At 41.2% G+C, this 19,136-nt stretch overlaps 1 protein-coding gene across 1 annotated transcript in view; it reads left to right on the top strand.

Annotated features, from left to right (window-relative positions):
* DNER (delta/notch like EGF repeat containing) overlaps positions 1 to 19,136 on the top strand; it is a 358,880-nt gene that overhangs the window by 205,746 nt on the left and 133,998 nt on the right. Inside the window, exon 6 of the mRNA XM_024124691.1 lies at positions 11,780 to 11,933. Within this exon, the coding sequence (XP_023980459.1) occupies positions 11,780 to 11,933 (154 nt within the window). The remainder of the gene's footprint in view (positions 1 to 11,779; positions 11,934 to 19,136) is intronic.

Here is a 19,136-nt window from a genome sequence, read left to right as displayed (position 1 = left end):
GAGTGTAAATTCAATAAAGAAAAACATCCATCAGATCGGGGACTCTATATAAATGAAATCATTCACAATAAGATGGAAAGATAGTTTTTTCCCATTCAATACTGAAGAGGTATTTTTAGTTAAATGCCACGGTGTGGTGTCAGGGATCATACAATCAAGACAGACCTCTTGGAATTTAGGCTATGATACCAATGACAATAAGAAGAAGAATCAATCTTGATTCATGTGTATATTCTCATTTCAGTAGGAGAGCAAGGGGCTGAAGAATTGCATTCACCCCCCCACAAGGAAGGCTGAGCTGATCCTTTATACCAACTCCGCTGTGGTTTACTTTTTTGTTTATTTGCAGTCTCTCTCTTTGGGTTGGCTTTGTGACTATCCACAAAAGTACGTAAACTATTAAATAACCTATTAAGAGGAAAATAGATCTGAAGACCAAGGCAAAGGAGAATTCTAGGTCCAATAGGAAAGTAAACATAGGTTAAAGTTATAAATGTACAGAGGAAGGCTTACGTACGGGCTAAGGATAGGAATTGGGGATGCATGTTGGGTTAGCCGTGGCCCATGAACGTAATAGACCATGTATGCGAAGGAGCCCAAAGGGAATGAGGATAAACAGGAAACGGGGATGGAAGATGGAGGGAAGAAAGAAGAAAGAGAAACCACACACGAGAGAGATGTTCTGGGAGAGGAGCCATTGAATGAGTGTCCATCAGGTGGAGTTCTTCAGGTTTGTCTCCCCATTTGGGGGTCTAGAGTGTCACATGGTGACAGAGGTCTTGAGAACTCTATGGGTTATCCCCCAAAGAACAAAAACTGTCACTCAGGAATGATCTATGGATAGACTCAGGGCAATCAGACTGTTTGAACAGTCAGGGCAGGGAGCTGGGGCTTCTCTATAGGGATCAGGTGCTGTACCTTTTACCTGGACCAGGTGCAAGTGCACCTCCTGCCTGGTCTCCACATCCATTTGAGCACTTCACCTTCCCTGTCTCCAAGATTTGTAAAGGGCCAGTGCAATCTTAATGGGAAAAAAGAGACTGAGGGTTTTGATGATCTTACGCAAGCCTAATTTCTAATCTCCACCTATATATCCTGGTCCCTGAATCTAGCTTGTGATTTGATTTGCTGATTTTCATCACCTGACTCAAACAGGAACTAGGAAGAGGGACCAGTCAACCACTTACTCCTCCTGTGTCACTGATGCAGTCATTTTATCTGTAAGTGACTGTGCTGAACCCCTTTGTTATTGGATAGGTGTTCTCGAATATCTGTTGTATCATTGTAGATCTTACAACAGTTAAAATTTTAAAGCCAACAACATAAATTAAAGAATCTCTGGTTATAGCACATCTCCTTTCATTTTCTCCTATTATTACCTGAGGTCCAATAGGAAACAAAGTCCTAAATAATGTAAATTTCTTGCCCAAGGTCAAAGAGATGGAAGAACTAGGAATAGGATCTCAACAGGCAATGTAGTGTTTTTTTTCTTACTAAGCTACATGGTCGTTCGTGGTTCACTTTGACCGTAGTTTCTTTTACATAAAGGGGAGATCCTGGAATCAGATTTCCTGGGTTCACATTTTTTTTTTTTTTTTTTTTTTTTTTTTGGCTGCGTTGGGTCTTCATTGCTGCACGGGCTTTCTCTAGTTACAGCGAGCGGGGGGCTACTCTTCATTGTGGTGCGCGGGCTTCTCATTGCGGTGGCTTCTCTTGTTGCAGAGCACGGGCTCTAGGCGCGCGGGCTTCAGTAGTTGTGGCGCGCGGGCACTAGAGCGCAGGCTCAGTAGTTGTGGCACACGGGCTTAGTTGCTCCGCGGCATGTGGGATCTTCCCGGACCAGGGCTCGAACCCCTGTCCCCTGCATTGGCAGGCGGATTCTTAACCACTGCGCCACCAGGGATACCCCTGGGTTCACATTTTAACTCTTCAATTTATAAGCTGGAAGAACATGGTCCATTTACTCACCCTCTCTGTGCCTCAGTTTCCCCAAACATAAAATTGGAATAACAGTAACAATGAGGGTAACTGCATTTTGCAAAGCTCTTAGGACAGTGACTTGTGTCTTTATAAGAAGAGGAGATTAGGACACAGACATAAACAGAGGGAAGATCATGTGAAGACACAGAGAGCAGAGGGCCATCTATAAGCCAAGGAGAGAGGCCTTCAAAGAAACCAGCCTTAGCGACACCTTAATCTTGGATTTCCCAGCCTCCAGAATTGTGAGAAAATAAATTTCTGTTGTTTAAGCCACCCAGCCTGTGGTATTCAATGCTTTGTTATGGCACCCCTGGCAACCTAATAGGGAGAACAGGAAAGAAACTCACTAGGTGGTTGTTAGCACCCCAGTGTGGCATTGAATCACTTGCGGAGGACAGTGGGATTTATGGCTTATTTGGGACTGACACCAAGGTCCGTCAGATCTAAGAGCCGAAGAGGCCTTTGGAGGTCAGCCCCTTCAGATTCCCGCTCTGTGCACAGACGCTGCCCTCATTCCCTTTCTCAGAATGTCGTTTGAACTCTGCCCCTCATTCTTTGTAATTTAATTTCTCGCATTTCTCAGTATGTTAAATTGTAAAAATGTCTTTACAATGAGACCAAATCTGCCTCCCTCTGTCTCTGACTAGCAGTGTGACATTGAGCCAACTGCTTAAATTCTCCAATCTGTTTCCTCATTGGTGAAATAGAAAAATAATACCGATCTTTCAAGGCTCTTGGGAGGACTAAGTGAATCCTTACGCGGTACTTGGCATATGGCGGGGGCTTTCTTCAGTAAATGATGGTTTTGACCCCTGCCTTGTCCCCACTGGCTTTCCATCTCTGGAAAAAGCTATCAGTGGTTTATCATCTTAGCTTTACATTTCAAAATATAATTCGTAGTGCGTTTTCCTTCTGAGGCAACTTGAAGAAGACGTTGGGGAGTATCTCTATTCTTCAAAGAATCCTTCTCATCAATAATTTAGACGTCAAAGTGTCCACTTTATTAAAGCTTTTTCTTTATCATTTTCTTTTAATGTAGCAAAGGAGATAACTAGAAGGCTAAATTGATTTTTAAAATAAGAAAGTAGAATGGTATATCATTTACTTGTGGGATCAGGCTAATTTCTTTTCAGGGAAGTTCAATAAAAGATGAGTTTTTAATGACATCCATTTTTTTTTTAAAGTCAAATATTGCTTTTGTTAGTGGATTAGGATGTTGCAGCAAATGAATACACAGATGTGAGTGAACTGGAGATCGAGGCTGATTACATGGAAATCTTATGCCTAATTACAGCCACACTCAGAGTGCTGAGAACACATATAAGTTGCAGGGATAAGGTTGGAAGCTGCTGTGAACATCTTCATCCTGCCAATCCATACATCCAATTTTAGGAAGAAAGTCTTTTACAAAATTTCCTGAAAGACATTTACTTTCTTCTCCCTTGAGCAATCAAGTGAACTACAAAGTCTTTTGGAAGGAAAGAATATGGCTGTCTCATTCATTATTGTTTCTATCGTTTAGAATTTAATGTTTAAGCCAAAGAAACGAGTTCTAGGAATTCATGAATGTCACGTCTTGCATTCAATGTTTAGATGATCTGCATGTTTCTAAGCTTACTTGAAAAAAAATAAGCTACTACATTTGAAATTAATGAACCCAAATAGAAGAGCAATAGCATATCTAAGACTAATGGGAAAATAAGATTATGAGCTATAAGCAATGAGAGTATGTTGTTTAAATTAAATGTGAATAATAGAACAGTGAGACCCAGCCAATGGACAAGAATTTTTAAAATGTAATTCATAACGAGTTTTCCTTTGAGATGGCTCGATGTGTTCCCAACAAGAGGCAACAGTCTGTCTCTGTGGCTGGGCTCCAGGTGTTCTTGTGTGGCCTGGGCTCAGGAAAAGGCATTTATAAGGACTTTTACATCATAAATAGAATTCCCAGATAGTCTCTCAAGTTTTATGTTAAAATAATCCGTTCTGTCTCTTGAAATACTAAATCTGGGTTTAGTAAAAGGCTGAATTCTACATGTCTAAAAGAACTTGCTAGACTGATCTTCTGACCCTTTAGTTACAGGCCACCTGTGTTTAATGAAATAAAAATGTGCGCTATGGTCACTGCTTTCCATCAAGGTTTTAGTGTTTGTCAACTATGTAATTTCAGACCTGAATGACCACCTGCTGTGGTCCCTAGAGCTGGAATAATAAGCTCCTGGTTTAGAACGACAAGGATGAGGCTTCTGTGGCCTTCATCTCCACAGATTCAGGGTCAATGCAGTTGGCATGATGGGACAGCTCAGGTTAGAATCTGACTAATGCTTCATTGTTTCATGAGTTAGACAGGATTCATTGCCTTCCTTCCCTGAAGTCATCTTAGAGCAATATAAGCACTCTGTCAGGGGGCTACAGAAAGCCCTTACTGAGGGGTCATCTTCACGGACAACTGCTCCTCCATTAACTGGGAGCAAAAATATTCCAGAGCTTTGCAACGTCGGAAACAGACTCTACTTCTTGACCCTGCCGTGTGGGGACTACTAGTTTAGAGAGGTCTTCTGAATGTTTCCCCGTAGGCTCTGTAAGCAGGAATTCTCTCCCAGCTGTGGCCTGGGCTGGCTGTGCCCTGCTCATGACCCTGGCATGCTGGGCAAGCTGAGAGGTGGCCACGCCTTCCTTTGGCCTAGGAATGGTTGAGCCTTCTCTTCAAGAAAACTGGACTGTTCAGAGGGAAATATGCTCAGTTATGTGATTCATATTGTCCACAGGAGAAGACATGTCAGTCCCTTAGGGCAAGCAGAGCTTTTCCTGGCAGCTGGATGTGAAATGAATTTCGGGAGTGGGACTTGATGTACGGGGACCCGGTGATGTGTGCACAATGTTCTCCACAACATCCCTGCAGTAAATGCAATAGCACATCCCGCAGGGAGGAGCTGGACACAGGATGCTGAAATGTGATTCTAACGTTTCAAAGTTTTATCTTTCCTTTCCTGGGATTTAGCCAGACTCTTAAAATAAAAACAACGAATTTTTTATTATGGGAAATTTCTACATGCATAAAAGTAGAGAGAGTCATTTGGCAAACTACCATGTCTGCATCGCCTACTTTCAGCAATTATCGACTCATTAGCCAGAGTTTTGACTTTGCAGATGTTCAGACATTTAACTCTGAATCGCCCAGATGTTGTTTGCAATCAGGCTGATCCATGACGGAAGTTGAAGTTGGCTTTGAGGGTCTGTTAGGCAGGAGTGGTTTAAATCATCTCCTTTCCATTTTCAGAGGTTTTGGTTCAGGTTTGTCCTCCTAATCCTTGTTCCAGCTTCCCCTTTAGCGTGAAGATGCGGAGGAAGAATGTATAAGTGGCTCTGATTCTAATAAATCACAAGATCATCAGCGATAGACAAGGAAGTAGGAGAAGAGGACCCTTGCCCTGCACAGAACTCTCATGCAAGTCTACCTTTAAGGAGCAGACTATAAAGTCAGCTTTATTCAGTGAACACTCAAATGTCTATTATGTATGCAGACATCAAGGACCTCCAATTCTGGTGAAGAATCGCCCAAAGTTTCCAAGTCTGTCCATGAGTGATTAGGCACTTTATGTACAAGAGATGCATTCAACCCCCAGGAAGGAGGTTTTTACTCTATTTTGACACATTATTTGAATAGATTTGTTATTTTTCTTAAGGCTGAAGAAAATTAGGATCAGTGAACCCAAAGAACAGTCAATGATGCTGATAGGGAAGACAGCCAGACAGCAAGGGAGGAGGTGGAAAAACTACGGAAATCTGGAGCTGGAAATAAAATACTACTGTCATTGGGGGTCACTTTAGAGTTAGGGTGAAGTACGTCCCCACATGGGTCTATGGTACCCATAGATCATCGCGGTGATGATAGGATGATATGCAGCTGTGAGTGGAAAAGAACTTGGAATTGGATGATATTGTTTTAAGCCTTGACCTTACACTTGCCAACTGGGACACCTTAAACAATTTATCTGACCTCTCTGTCGAGTCTGTTCCCAGCTCCTAAAATGGATCTGGGAATACCCACCTGACAGATGTGGTGAAGATTAAAGAGATAATTCAATGTGAGCAAGCTCTATAAACAATGAGCTTCAGTGTCTAGTTGGCTGAGTTTTTTATGTTCACTGATGTCACTGGGACACCAAAAAGAGATGTGTATTTTCTGTATACTTTGTTTAAGGGAGACAGTAAACAAGAATTGCTAAATTCTGACTCTGAAAGAGAAAAATAAAGCTCCTCAAAAAGCTTCTCTCTCTGGTCTTCCCTGGTGGCGCAGTGGTTAAGAGTCCTCCTGCCAGTGCAGGGGACACAGGTTCGAGCCCTGGTCCGGGAAGATCCCACATGCCGCAGAGCAACTAGGCCTATGTGCCACAACTACTGAGCCTGTGCTCTAGAGTCTGCAAGCCACAACTACTGAGCCCGTGTGCCACAACTACTGAAGCCTGCGTGCCTAGAGCCTGGGCTCCGCAACGAGAGAAGCCACCGCAGTGAGAAGCTCGCACACTGCAACGGAGAGTAGCCCTCACTCGCCGCAACTAGAGAAAGCCCACACACAGCAAGGAAGACCCAGCACAGCCAAAAAACAACAAAAAAAATCCCCTTCTGTCTCTGGGATGATTTGTTCATGACACGTAGGCTTTACTGAGAGGTGAAAATTGCAGAGGATGAGACAGAAAAAGTAAGCTGGGGCCAGATTGCCAATGACCTGTGTGCCATGCTGGGGAATTTAGATTTATTTGTTCAGACATTTGGCTCTTTATTTTGTAAAGTATTGAAATATAAAAATACAAGAAAATAAGTTAGAGTCAGAGAAAATATAAATTAAAAAGTGATATCCTAGTTGGAAAGAGGAAACAGTCATATAGTAGGTCACAGAGCCCTAGAGTGTTGTTAAAACTGAACTTCTAGTAGCCTCTGAGCATATGGCAGCCAAATCAAAAAGGAAAAAGAATGAGCAGTCACATTATCTCCATCATTCATGAGGACAAAACATCAGTTCTTATGACTAGTAAAACTTTTATATGAGTGAATTTTCTTGGGAAGGAATTTATAAATGAGGTAGAAAATGACGTATGGCATATGCGCTCTTGCCAACGTCCTCATGGTAAATGCAATAGTAGATTTTAAAGGGATGTTTCTTATAGGACCCTTCTCTTCCCCTTCCCTACTTAATTTTCCCCACAGCATTTATCCCTGAATTTATTATTAATCATTTCGTTTGTCAGTCACTCCCACTAGAATATAATCTCCATGAGAGAGTCTTGTTCACTTTTGTGTCCCCAGAACAGTGCCTGGCTCTTCATAAGTGCTCAATATATATGGGTGAATAAGTGAACGCAGCTATGACTGAAATTTTTTTAAGCTAGAACTTTTCAAAGTAAGCTTCCTACCGCTGTGTGAGAAAGTTTCATTACTGTACAAATGGAATATCTGACTTCAAGCTATTGAGGAAAACTGAGATTCTGTATTGATTTTCAAAATTAAGCTCTGAGGGTCATTTTTCATTTTACTTGAAAAAATATTTTTACCTAGAAATATACAATAATTTTGCAAGGACGTCCCTCTCTGTAACTTAGCTATGCTACTAATTTTAACTAAGTCCATTTTGTCTCTTACGTCAGTTAACTCAGTTGGACATAGGTTACCGCTATCATAGTCAGTGTGTTAAACTCAAGGTTGATAGAATGGTTTATACATCAGTGATCAAACACAGTTTTTTTTGTTTTTACAATAAATATGCTAAAAACATAGTTTCCTAATAAATATTTATGGCCCCTTACAAGTCAAAGTCTTGAAGCTATTTAAAAATCCTTTTAATATAGGAAAGCTCTTCATTCTTAGAAAGTAGACTTCAGAAGAAATCTAACTTTATGGACAGCGTGACACATAATACGCAAAGATTTAACTAAAATTTTATGGTCAAGAGTATGTAAATATTTGTGAATCTTCTTCCTCATCCATCAGTCAAAGTTTTAGAATCAATTCAGTGCTTTGCTTGGTCAAAAGCAATTGTTTCAACAATTTCTTAAGGTTTCTTTCAAGCTTCCTTCTTAAAACAAAATGTGCGGCTTTCGTTTTATCTTTCAATTCATTCAGCTATAATTCAATTTTTAAAAAAGTATATATATATATTTAAATTCAATCAATGCTAACTGAAAGACATTTGATTTGGGGCGTTTAATAATTTATTTTCACAAGTAACATATTTTCCATGGAACTTGCCAGATGAATTATATGCAAAATGTATCCCCCAAATGACCAGAGAAATTTATCTGAAAAATGGAATGACTGGATACAAACCAAGTAATTTTTAGTGGACAGCAGCCAGAAATAGTCACACGGAGTAATTTATTATGATGCTGAGGCCCGGTTTGGAATTGTGCCAGCTGGGTATGCACAGCTTTTACATTCAGAGGCGGTCACAGCTCTGCAGATGCACAAGGGGCTCCAGACAGCCTCTTGCAAATATCAGCATTGTGCGCCGTTGTCCATTTGAGCAAGGACAAGATTTTCCTTAGAAGAGAGAGCTATTTTATAATTTTTATTTATTTATTTTTATTTTTTCATTGAAGTATAGTTGAGTTACAATGTTGTGTTAGTTCTGGTGTACAGCAGTGATTCAGTTATACATATATGTATATACATGTTCTTTTCCATTATGGTTTATTATAAGACATTGAATATACTTCCCTGTGCTATACAGTAGGCCCTTGTTTATATATAGTAGTTTGTATCTGCTAATCTCAAACTCCTAATTTATCCCTTCCCCACCCCCTTTTCCCTGTGGTGACCATAAGTTTGTTTTCTATGTCTGTGAGTCTGTTTCTGTTTGGTAAATAAGTTTGCTTGTATCATATTTTAGATTCCACATATAAGTGATAGCATATGGTAGTTGTCTTTCTTTTTCTGACTTACTTCACTCAGGATGACAATCTCTAGGTCCATCCATGTTGCTGCAATGACATTATTTTGTTCTTTTTTATGGCTGAGTAATATTCCATTGTATATATGTACCACATCTTCTTTATTCATCTGTTGATGGATATTTAAGTTGCTTCCATGTCTTGGCTATTGTAAATAGTGCTGCCCTGAACATTGGGGTGCATGTATCTTTTCAAATTCGAGTTTTCTACAGATATATGCCCAGGAATGGGATTGCTGGATCATATGGCAACTCTATTTTTAGTTTTTTGAGGAACCTCCATACTGTTTTCTATAGTGGCTGCACCAATTTACATTCCCACCAACCGTGTAGGAGGGTTCCCTTTTCTCTGCACCCTCTCCAGAATTGTTATTTGTAGACTTTTTAATGATGGCCGTTCTGACCAGAGTGATATAATACCTCATTGTAATTTTGGTTTGCATTTCTCTAATAATTAGTGATGTTGAACATCTTTTCATTTGCCTGTTGGCCATCTGTATATCTTCTTTGGAGAAGCATCTATTTAGGTAGAAGACAGAAAAGGAGTTCTAATTACAAGGCTGTCTTTCTAATAGTCCTTAATGAGCTTTTCCCAGCTTTCAACTACAAAGTCTATACAAACACACAAAAGGGGAAAAAACTCACAGCATCAAGAAAAAAACAGATAAGAAGTCAACTATTGCTAGAATGCAGAGGGAACTTCCGTTTGCCACAAGGAGGTATGAGATGATAGAAACAGAAGGTAGAAAATTTACCTCTACCTTAAGTAGAAAAGGCCATTGCTTTTATTCCAGTTGTTCTAGTTTCTAAGATATAATTGAAGAGTGTGTCCTTAAACTAAAGAGGACTTGATTATGCAGTTTATAAGGATGGGTCATATTCCCTTAACAACAACAGCTACAACTTCATCTAACAAAAGAAAGACACCTACATAAAATCTGGCTGTTTGGGTTGAGCTGAATGTCATGTTTGACTGTCTGGCTTCTTGGTTGGTTGCTGAGGTCAGAGTTGCATCCACTCCTGGTTTAGTCGCTTGTGGCAAGGGGCACCCTCCTATGGTGTAAGCTATGATCTCACCACGCAAGGGGCAGTTTTTCTTAGAAAAGGAGTCTGTGGGTTAGGGCAAGTTAGATGGAAGCCATAGAAATAGAACTACAGATAGAATGCAGCCGTCAAACAATTTTACCTAATGACCTCTGTGGGTTTTCCTTCCAGAAATGTAAGGAGTCCGTAGTAGGGAATTTAAACATTCAGTTCACGTACTGATAGGTTAGAGATAAAAAAGGTAATTTTTAGAAATAGAAGCTAAAATGGCATTTGATAAAATTTGATCATTGTTCCAAGCATTCTACTTAGTGATAAATTCTACAAACCTCCCTTTGAAATCAAAATTATTCTGGATGTGCCACCAATGTAACCATGAGGATTAGAGAAGAGAAGGTGACATTATCATGATTTGCAATTGATGTTCCCTTTTTTTGTGGGGGGGGCGGGGCTTGTTTTATCTGGAAAACTCAAGAGAATCAACTAAAACCTCTGACCTGTAATGAGAGCTCAGGGTGATGACAGGTAACATAACGTTAGCACTTTACATGTCAGTAATCATCGCTAGCAAGTATGATGGGTATCACAAGAAAGGGGTGAGGAAAGGATCTCATTAGCAATAGCTACAAAGAAATCTAAATATTCAGGAGTAAATTAATCAAGAAATGGACGGGAAGTATAAAACTTGATTAAGAGACAAAAAAAAATTAAAGAGAAGAAGACAACCCTTTCGTTTTTTAAGAGAAAAGATGTGGTGTAGTGCTTGGTGGGGGTGGGTGGGTACGGGGTGGGATCCTGAGTTAACAATACCTGGAGGAGCCCAGAGAGTCTCTGTAAGATCAAGGGCAGGAGGCTGGGTCCCCCACGCCCTCCAGAGGGAGGGAGGGAGGGAGGCAGGGCTGGGAGAGGCTGTGGGCGGGGCTTTGAAACACCTGCCTGACGTGTTGGGGCTTGGGGAGAGCTGGGAAAGGTGCTTTGGTCCGTTTTGTTTTTATTTTTTTTATGCAGTACGTTCTATTTATGCCATTCTCCTTTGCTTCCTCCTCTCCATCCTTCATGAGAATCTGCAGTCACATCTACACCAGGCTTTGGAGCCAGATCTGTGTTTTTTTTTTAGATGCATCACCACCCTCAGGCCAGCATTAGGAAGAGAGCAGGAAGGCTCAGTTTTATTTGGATTTTACAACTGCCTCAGAAATGAAGCTTCCAGTCAAATGCAGTTCTCTGCGTCTGAGTTATGGCCTTTTACTAGCATAACAAACCAAACAAAATGGTCCTTTTCCTTTTCCCTTTTACACTCAGGTCATCTGCGTGGCTGCACATTGAGCCTGACTGACAGAGTGGTTTGGTAAATTCTCTCAGTGATCTGGAAGGGTGGGCCCCGTGCCACATTTCATGATGCTTTTGTCGCAAGCACTATCTATGCTGAAGGATTTCATTTGGAGTGACATCTAATTTAATGACTGTAGCTCAATATATCTGCTCTGGCATAATTCTCATTTCCATGTCAGGTCAGCAAAACTTTATTTTTTGCTTAAAATAATTATTCTTTCCATTTATGGTTTCGGAAGGTTGAAAACCATTGAGAGATACATATCAATAAAAAACATGTTTGAAATCAAACTGTAAAGAAATAGACTTTTTTTTTAAGCTATGATTTTAAGCAGATCACGATATAAGTGATAAGATTAAAATACTTAGTGTTGGTATAATTATAAAAGTAAGTGGTACGTTTGAACTTTGAGTTTCACAGTCAACGCACACATTTTAGGGGACTCAAGTAATATACACTGTATGTTTGTGTTTTAGGCAACGTTTTCGTGTAACTGTGATGATCAGTACACGGGTACTTTCTGTGAAGAATTTGACGCCTGCCAGAGGAAACCCTGCCAGAACAATGCGAGCTGTGTTGATGCGAATGAAAAGCAAGATGGGGGCAACTTCACCTGTGTTTGCCTTGCTGGTAAGGTTTCCATAGTTAATAGTTACTATGGGTCTCTCTGTAGAATAGACACTTATTAATTAAGGATGGTTAAGCATACATTGTTGGACAGGTGACTTTAAGGTCTCATTTGGTTCCATCAGCCCATGCTGATGGGACTGGAGGAAGGAAGTTCCTATGGGGATAAACATCATGTTCTTTGGCTGGCTTTCTGACATTAGGGTGCTACTGTCTTAGCATTCCACCATTTTTGTTCGGGAGTAATGATATTCCTGGTCAAGTAGAGGCCTGGATGTTTCAAAGACAATTCTGCAAATATGTGCTGAGTGTGGGCTGGCGCTGTGCTGAGTGATTATGCTAAGTAACTTAGGAAGAATTTAGGCTAAACTATGCAGGCTGTTAGGTAATGCCACCCAGTCCTCTCATTTGTGTTCATTTCCTTGTGATCGTGTATGTTCATTCGTCCAAGTTCTTGGAACACCGTCCTGCACAATGGGGCAAGTCTTTAACATTCCTTGGTTAGTGTGGGGGATTCATTGATCTTACATGAGACTTTCAGATCCTCGGAGCACAAAGGGTGACTCTTAGGAGAGGGCAGTGGACAATAGACTTCTATCCTCTGGCAATCATCTTATTGACTGACTGCTCAGCCAACTCGGTTATAAACCCTCAAGGAGCAGGAATGGCATTTTATTGGTGAACGTTTTGATACAGCTGTTTCGATGCAGCTTAAAAGCAAACACCAAATTACTCCTTTTTTATCATCAGTAACGTGGAAAACTGACATCGTCTTTCTTTTTCCATCTCCTCCTGTTGCCAACATCTGCCACTGGGCAGGGATTCAGGGTGATGTAGGAGCTGGGGATGGAGTGAAGGGGGAGTTGGGATGATTAAGTGCTCATTGTAAGAAGCAAGGCCCTGCCATGTAGAAATTCATAAACAAAAAAGTGAAAGTCCTTCGCTCATCTATCCCAGCCCAAACTCTATAATAAGGGTAGGTTAATAGTTTGATATATTTTTTCCAGACCTGTGTGTGTGTGTGTGTGTGTGTGTGTACATATTTCCCTTGCAGATCAGATGATTAAGTATTTTTCTATATATTAAAAAAAATTGATTATAGTATACATACGGCTCTACAACTTACTTTTGTCAGTGTATATTTATCAGTAGATCATACATATCCTTCCGTGTCAGTACATACGGGGCGACCTTATTCATTTTAACAATTTCGTAGCACATCTCCTAAATCTGTTATCTCCAGGTGAGACTACTGCCTACTTGCCATCTCCATTCAGATGTTCCAGGCCACCTTAAGCCCAGTCATTCCAAAACTGAGCTCATCACGTCCCCAGCTCCACACAGCTCAGCTTCTGGTGTTCCATGTATTTCTACAAGCCAGACGTCTACCCTAAGTGCCCACACCCTCTGTCCTTTCTGCCTCTAAGTGTTCTCCATCTTACCACCTAAAGACTTCGCAAATCCCCCCCCTTCTCTGCAGCCCCACTGCCACCGCCCCCAGGCTAGCTGCCTTTTCCCCTTGTCTGTGTAACTGAGATAACCTCTCACTCTTTCTCTGTCTCCTCTTGACTGTGCTGTGCCCTGGAACCAGAGTGATCAAGCCAAAGTGAGCCCTGGCTTTCGTTATGTCAATGCCCCCAGACTGTCCATTCTCCTGGGTGATTATTTTCCAGGGCAGACCTGATGTAGTTGCTTTCCCACTTAATCCCCTTCTTCCCACTGCTCTTGGGATGAAGGCCAGAATCCTCGTCATTCTCCTCCGTGGTCTGTCGCTCACCCACCTTTCCAGCCCCATCGCACCCCACTGCTCACCTTGCTCTGGGACCAGCTGCCTTGGCCTTTTATCTCCCTGCCTGCTTGAGCTGCTGCAGGACCACCTCCCCGCCTCTGTGCCTGGACAGCTCTCCCTGCTGCCTCCCTTTTGCCTGGTTTCCATTTTGGCCCCCTTTCCTTGGGAAGTCTCAGCTGAATGCTTCAGTCTGGGTCTCCTTGCCTTTTCCTCTTTTATAGCTGGGCGTTCCTTTCCTTCACGGCCCTCATCTGTTTGCAGTGGACGTGTACACGTGTGATTCTCTGATTCCTGCCTGTCTTCCCCGCCCAGAGTCAACCCTGTGAGAGCAGGACCTGAATCAGTCCGTTCAACATTGTGTCCCACCGTGTCTGATGAATCCGGGACGCTGAGACAATGTGTTGTTGAGAATGGATTAATGAAAGAGCATGAACGTGGCCTGATGTTTTAAACCACTCCTCTGTTGGTGGGTCTTTACGAGAGTTTCAGTTTTATTTCTCTTCTGTAAGTGATGCTAGGACGAATAAAGATCCTTGTATAAATGGTCTCAGTCAGGGCTGGTAGGTGGAGCTTGTCACTGTTTGGACTGAAATGATTTGTTTGATATTTTATTCAGGTCTGTTCTCAGAGGAGACGTCTCTATTTTTAAAGGAACTCAGGTGCATAGAATTGGAATGACCATAATGCTTGGTTCGTGATACTCTCTCATCTTGTCCGTAGCGTGCTTTTATATATTTACTTAGCTATTTTAGTATGCAGTAATCACTGGTGGAGCCGCCACCAAAACCAGAAGTTCAACCTGATGATTAACCATATAGTCTCCTCATCAGCCCATCCCTCGGTCTCCCTTCCCCATCCAGAGCTAAGTCAGCCTGAATCCTGAGTTGATCCGTCCTTTGTTTTCCTCTTTATATGATCTTAGTATTTACAGAAGATTTTATCTTTGTTTTCACTGTGCTCAAATTTATAAAAACAGTATCATGCATGAATCATGTTATGTTACCATGCGTGTAATTGTCTGGTGCTTACTTTTTTCACTTGATCCTGTCTTGCTGAGATGCAGCTACACGGTTGCAGTTCATTCTTTTGGATTGCTATATAAAATTTCATTGCTCTATTCTCCTGTGGACAGGCACAGATAAGCACATTCTTGTATGCCTTCCATTGTTTACGTGCTAGGGGTTGTTTTCGGTTGTACCTAGGAGTGGAATTGCTCGAACATAACATATATGACTGATCAATTATAGTCGGTCTTGCCAAACTGTTTTCCACGGTGGTTGCACAAATGAAATGCATAAGCGATCTTATGGATTCAGATTTTCTTTACTATTTTGTAGTATCAGAAGTTTTAATTTTTGCTAACTGAATGGGTGTAGAAAAGGTACCTCATGGTGGTCTCTGTATTTTGTGGTTCGCTAATGATGCTGGGCTCCTCTTCCTATGGTCATTGTTTTCCTGTCTGTTGTCCAGATTTGTGTGTGTGTGTGTGTGTGTGTGTGTGTGTGTGTGTGTGCGCTCTTCTCATTGGTTTGCAAGAGTTCTCTGTTTCTTTTTTGTTCTAATCATCTGTCATTGTCAATTGTATGAATTGAAGATATTTTCTCCAAGTGTGTAATTTGTCTTTTCACTTTGAGGGATCTTTTTTTTTTTTTTTAATTGGAGTTTAGTTGATTTACAATATTGTGTTAGTTTCAGGTGTATAGCACAGTGATTCAGATATATATTCTTTTTCAGATTCTTTTTCCTTATAGGTTATTATAAAATATTGAGTAGAGTTCCCTGTGCTATACAGTAGGTCCTTGCTGGTTATCTATTTTATATATAGGAATGTGTATATATTAATCCCAAAACTTTGAGGGATCTTTTGATGAATGGGCATTCTAATTATATTTTGCAAACCTTGCTTTTCTAGTTACTACATTTTATGTCCTCTTTAAGAAAATATTTTCCTTCCTAAAAATCTAAAAGATATTCAAGTATATTGTCTACCAGGCATTTAAAATTTTTGATTTTCAGCAAAGTATTTAATTAATATGAATTTGATTTTTGTATATATGGTTTGAAATTGGGATATTTTATCTTTTACTCTAACTTTATTTTTCTTCTTCAAAAATACTCCATTTCTATAAATACATAGTATATGAAACGTTTACACTGTGCCCCCTTCTCTAGAAAGCTGCTGATAGAATTTGGAATGACTGTATACTTTATACATTTTTAACTGTGCTTATTCTCATTTTAGGCATTTCTGCACTGTCAGTGTTTAACCATTGATTTGAAATTTCCAGAAGCACTGTAAATTATTTTTTGCTTATTAGTGGGGAGAAGAATTTCACCTCTATCATCTAAGGTGATTTAATATCTTCCACGTGGATAGCACATCATGGCTTCTTCTGGGTGTTTCCAGGTGGCGCATACAGAAATACAGCATTCTCCTTGGTTCTTCTAATAACAACAATAACAATAAAAATAGTACTTTGATTTTCAATTAGCTTCAGGAACAGAGAGTTGTGCTCTAAGAATTGGATTTTGATAATTAGACTCAGGGACAGTTTGGTGATTTCCAGTATATTCATTAGAATCGTGCTGGAAGCTGAGATATGGCAAACAGATCTTGATTTACAAAGTGACCATCTTTTATTTCTTCTATTAAAACAACAAAGCTATTTTATAACACCACGTTTGTAAGTTGTTATTGTTTTAATAAACGACGTTCTAACAGTTGTTCTTCAATTTCCTGAATATTACAGGTTTAAGTCTATCCAGTTTTCATGAAATAACATACAGTTTTATTTTAGAGATACATACCTTTGTACACTGGTCACAGCTTAAACAACTTTACATAATCTCCACTGACATTTACGTCATGCTGTTTTCTGGTTCTTGAACTGCATAGAGTTTGTATACAGTTGTCCACCTGTGAGAAAACCCTAGCACATAAAAGAAGTTCTTTCTTGTTTAATAGAAATGTAAAGCAGCTAGAGAACCACAGCAGCTATTTAAAATCTTTTCTGCTCTCCTTGAATCTGTAGCTCTGTCTTCACCTCTCTCACCTTCTACTTTATCCAAAGGTGGCTTCACATCGGCTGGGCTCTCTCAGCCATCCTGTTTCTATCAGGGTCTCTCTGACTTCCAGTAGCAACTTCACTGGCCTTTCCTGGAACTGGGGCTGTGGGAGTCCTTCCCCCATAGCCTCCATTTTTCCTCATGCTCTAGGACATCCCAAGCAGAGGTAGAAGAGATCTAGGAAATCTGGTACCTAACTGTCTCTTTGCTCAGCTGCCTCCTGACTTGTTCCTGCAGTTCTCTTAGGCTGGTTTCTACTTTATCAGTTCCCACGTCCTGTGGGAACAGCCCTTCTCTCCCCTTTTAGCATCTAGTTCTATCTCTCCGTCTGTTTTTTTTTTTCTTCTTAACATTTTTTTTCTTTGGCCGCACTCCACAGCATGTGAGATCTTAGTTCCCAGACCAGGGATCCAACCCGCACCCCCTGCAGTGGAAGCCCGGGGTCCTAAACCACTGGACCGCCAGGGAAGTCCCTCTCCACCTGCTTTTTGCCGTAGTACACACACACGTGCACACAAACACACAGACGCGTGCACACGCTAATAGCTAGTGTTTATTCAGTGTAACCACGTGCCAGGGCTGTGCTAAGTGCTTTCCAAGGCTGCTCTTTAGAACAATCTCCTAGTTAAACACTCTTAATTATACCATTTTTGTAGATGAGAAATCTGAGACACAGGGGATTTTGTAACTTGGCCAAGAATATTAGAGGGACACTCGACTGTAGTCACACACCAATCCCCAAATCTCAGGGGCTTCCAAGCAAAGGTTAAATTTCTGCTGTGTCATAGTTGGATGAAGGCACTTGGCCTCCAGGTGGTAACTCAGGGATCTGGAGGGTCTTGTGTGATGCTCTGAGAGCAGTGCCTGGATGTGTCGTTATGTCACTTCCGCCACATGCCGTTTGCCAGAATTTGGTCCCTTGGTCCCTAGAGGTTTTTCCTGGGAAGAGGAGTCAGTGTGGAGAACATTCTCGTGGTCTCTGCCGTGCCAGGTGCACATGCCCATAACCGTTGGGGCCGAGGTTAGAACCCAGGTCCTCTGCCGGGCTCCCAAGCCCATGTTCTTGATCATTTTATTACACTCTTTTCCTGTGTGTGTAGCCGCACTGGGAGCTGAGGACTCTCCTGGTACAAACATGTGATTCAAGACCATGTCATGCTTTCAACTTTCTCATATCAAACGGGACTCTTCTTAAGAGGAGAAATATTGGGCCGTTTTGCCCCAAAGCGGGGACTGGATGCTTGAAAAGAGGCGTTTTCTGTTTAGTTTAGTTCTGAATGTCCTTGAGAAGCTTATGTTTCCAATAGGAAAGCTACATTTCCTTTGTGAGAAGAACTGTTTCCAGGTTGATTAACATCAATTAATTGACCTCTGAAGCTCCAGATATGTGTAGTATAAGAACTCTCTAGCAGTGGGAAGTGTTCTTCCCGTTGAAAATTTATTGCTGTGCTTTCATGTTTGCGAGTCTGATCGTGAGACATGATCTTGTTTGATGAATGAATGAATTCAAGCCAGGTTCTTGTCACCAGAAGACAAAACTTCCCCAAGTCTTCACAGAGACGTTGTCTTGATGCAACACTCACTTCTCTTGAGAAGAGAACGTTTCTTGGTAAGGAAAAATATTATTTTCAGCAAAGAAGCTTCTGCTCCAGATTTGCTAATATGTTGATGTTTTGCTTTAATTTCTACATCAAATGCCAGTACAAAGAGGATTTTTGAGTCATCGGTAATCCAGAAATGTCTGAATACGGTGTGTTGGATGTTGAGTCAATTAAGCAATAAACTCTCTGCTGTAGTTTCCATTTTGATTTTTATTACAATTTCTTGGAAGCAGGAGGTGATTTTTTTTTTTAAACAGTAAGACATTGATGTGTCATATACCTGTGTTGTATAATGTAAGATGAATTATAGATTATGGTCAATCCAATTTCTGTTTTGGGAGGAAATTTTTATCAAGGGTGATTGATAGTTCTCTTGAAATTTTTGGCAATACTTTCAAAAAGAAGGGGGTTGTCAGTAGCACCAAATACTGCGGGAGAATCTAAGAGGAGGTTATTGACTTTGGCAACAGGTTTGTCCAAACCATTGGTGGCCTCCTGTTTACACTGATGTGATAAGGGTGCCTCAAAAGCTTTGAGGTCTCGGGCTTCCCTGGTGGCGCAGTGGTTGAGAGCCCGCCTGCCGATGCAGGGCACACGGGTTCGTGCCCCAGTCCAGTCCGGGAGGATCCCACATGCCGCGGAGCGGCTGGGCCCGTGAGCCACGGCCGCTGAGCCTGCGCGTCCGGAGCCTGTGCTCCGCAACGGGAGAGGCCACAGCGGTGAGAGGCCCGCGTAGTGCAAAAAAAAAAT

The sequence above is a fragment of the Physeter macrocephalus genome, chromosome 2 (genome assembly GCF_002837175.3).
Source record: "Physeter macrocephalus isolate SW-GA chromosome 2, ASM283717v5, whole genome shotgun sequence".
In the NCBI taxonomy this organism is placed as follows: domain Eukaryota; kingdom Metazoa; phylum Chordata; class Mammalia; order Artiodactyla; family Physeteridae; genus Physeter; species Physeter macrocephalus.
Note: the sequence above shows the minus strand (reverse complement) of the source record. Positions and strands in the feature narration are given on the sequence as shown.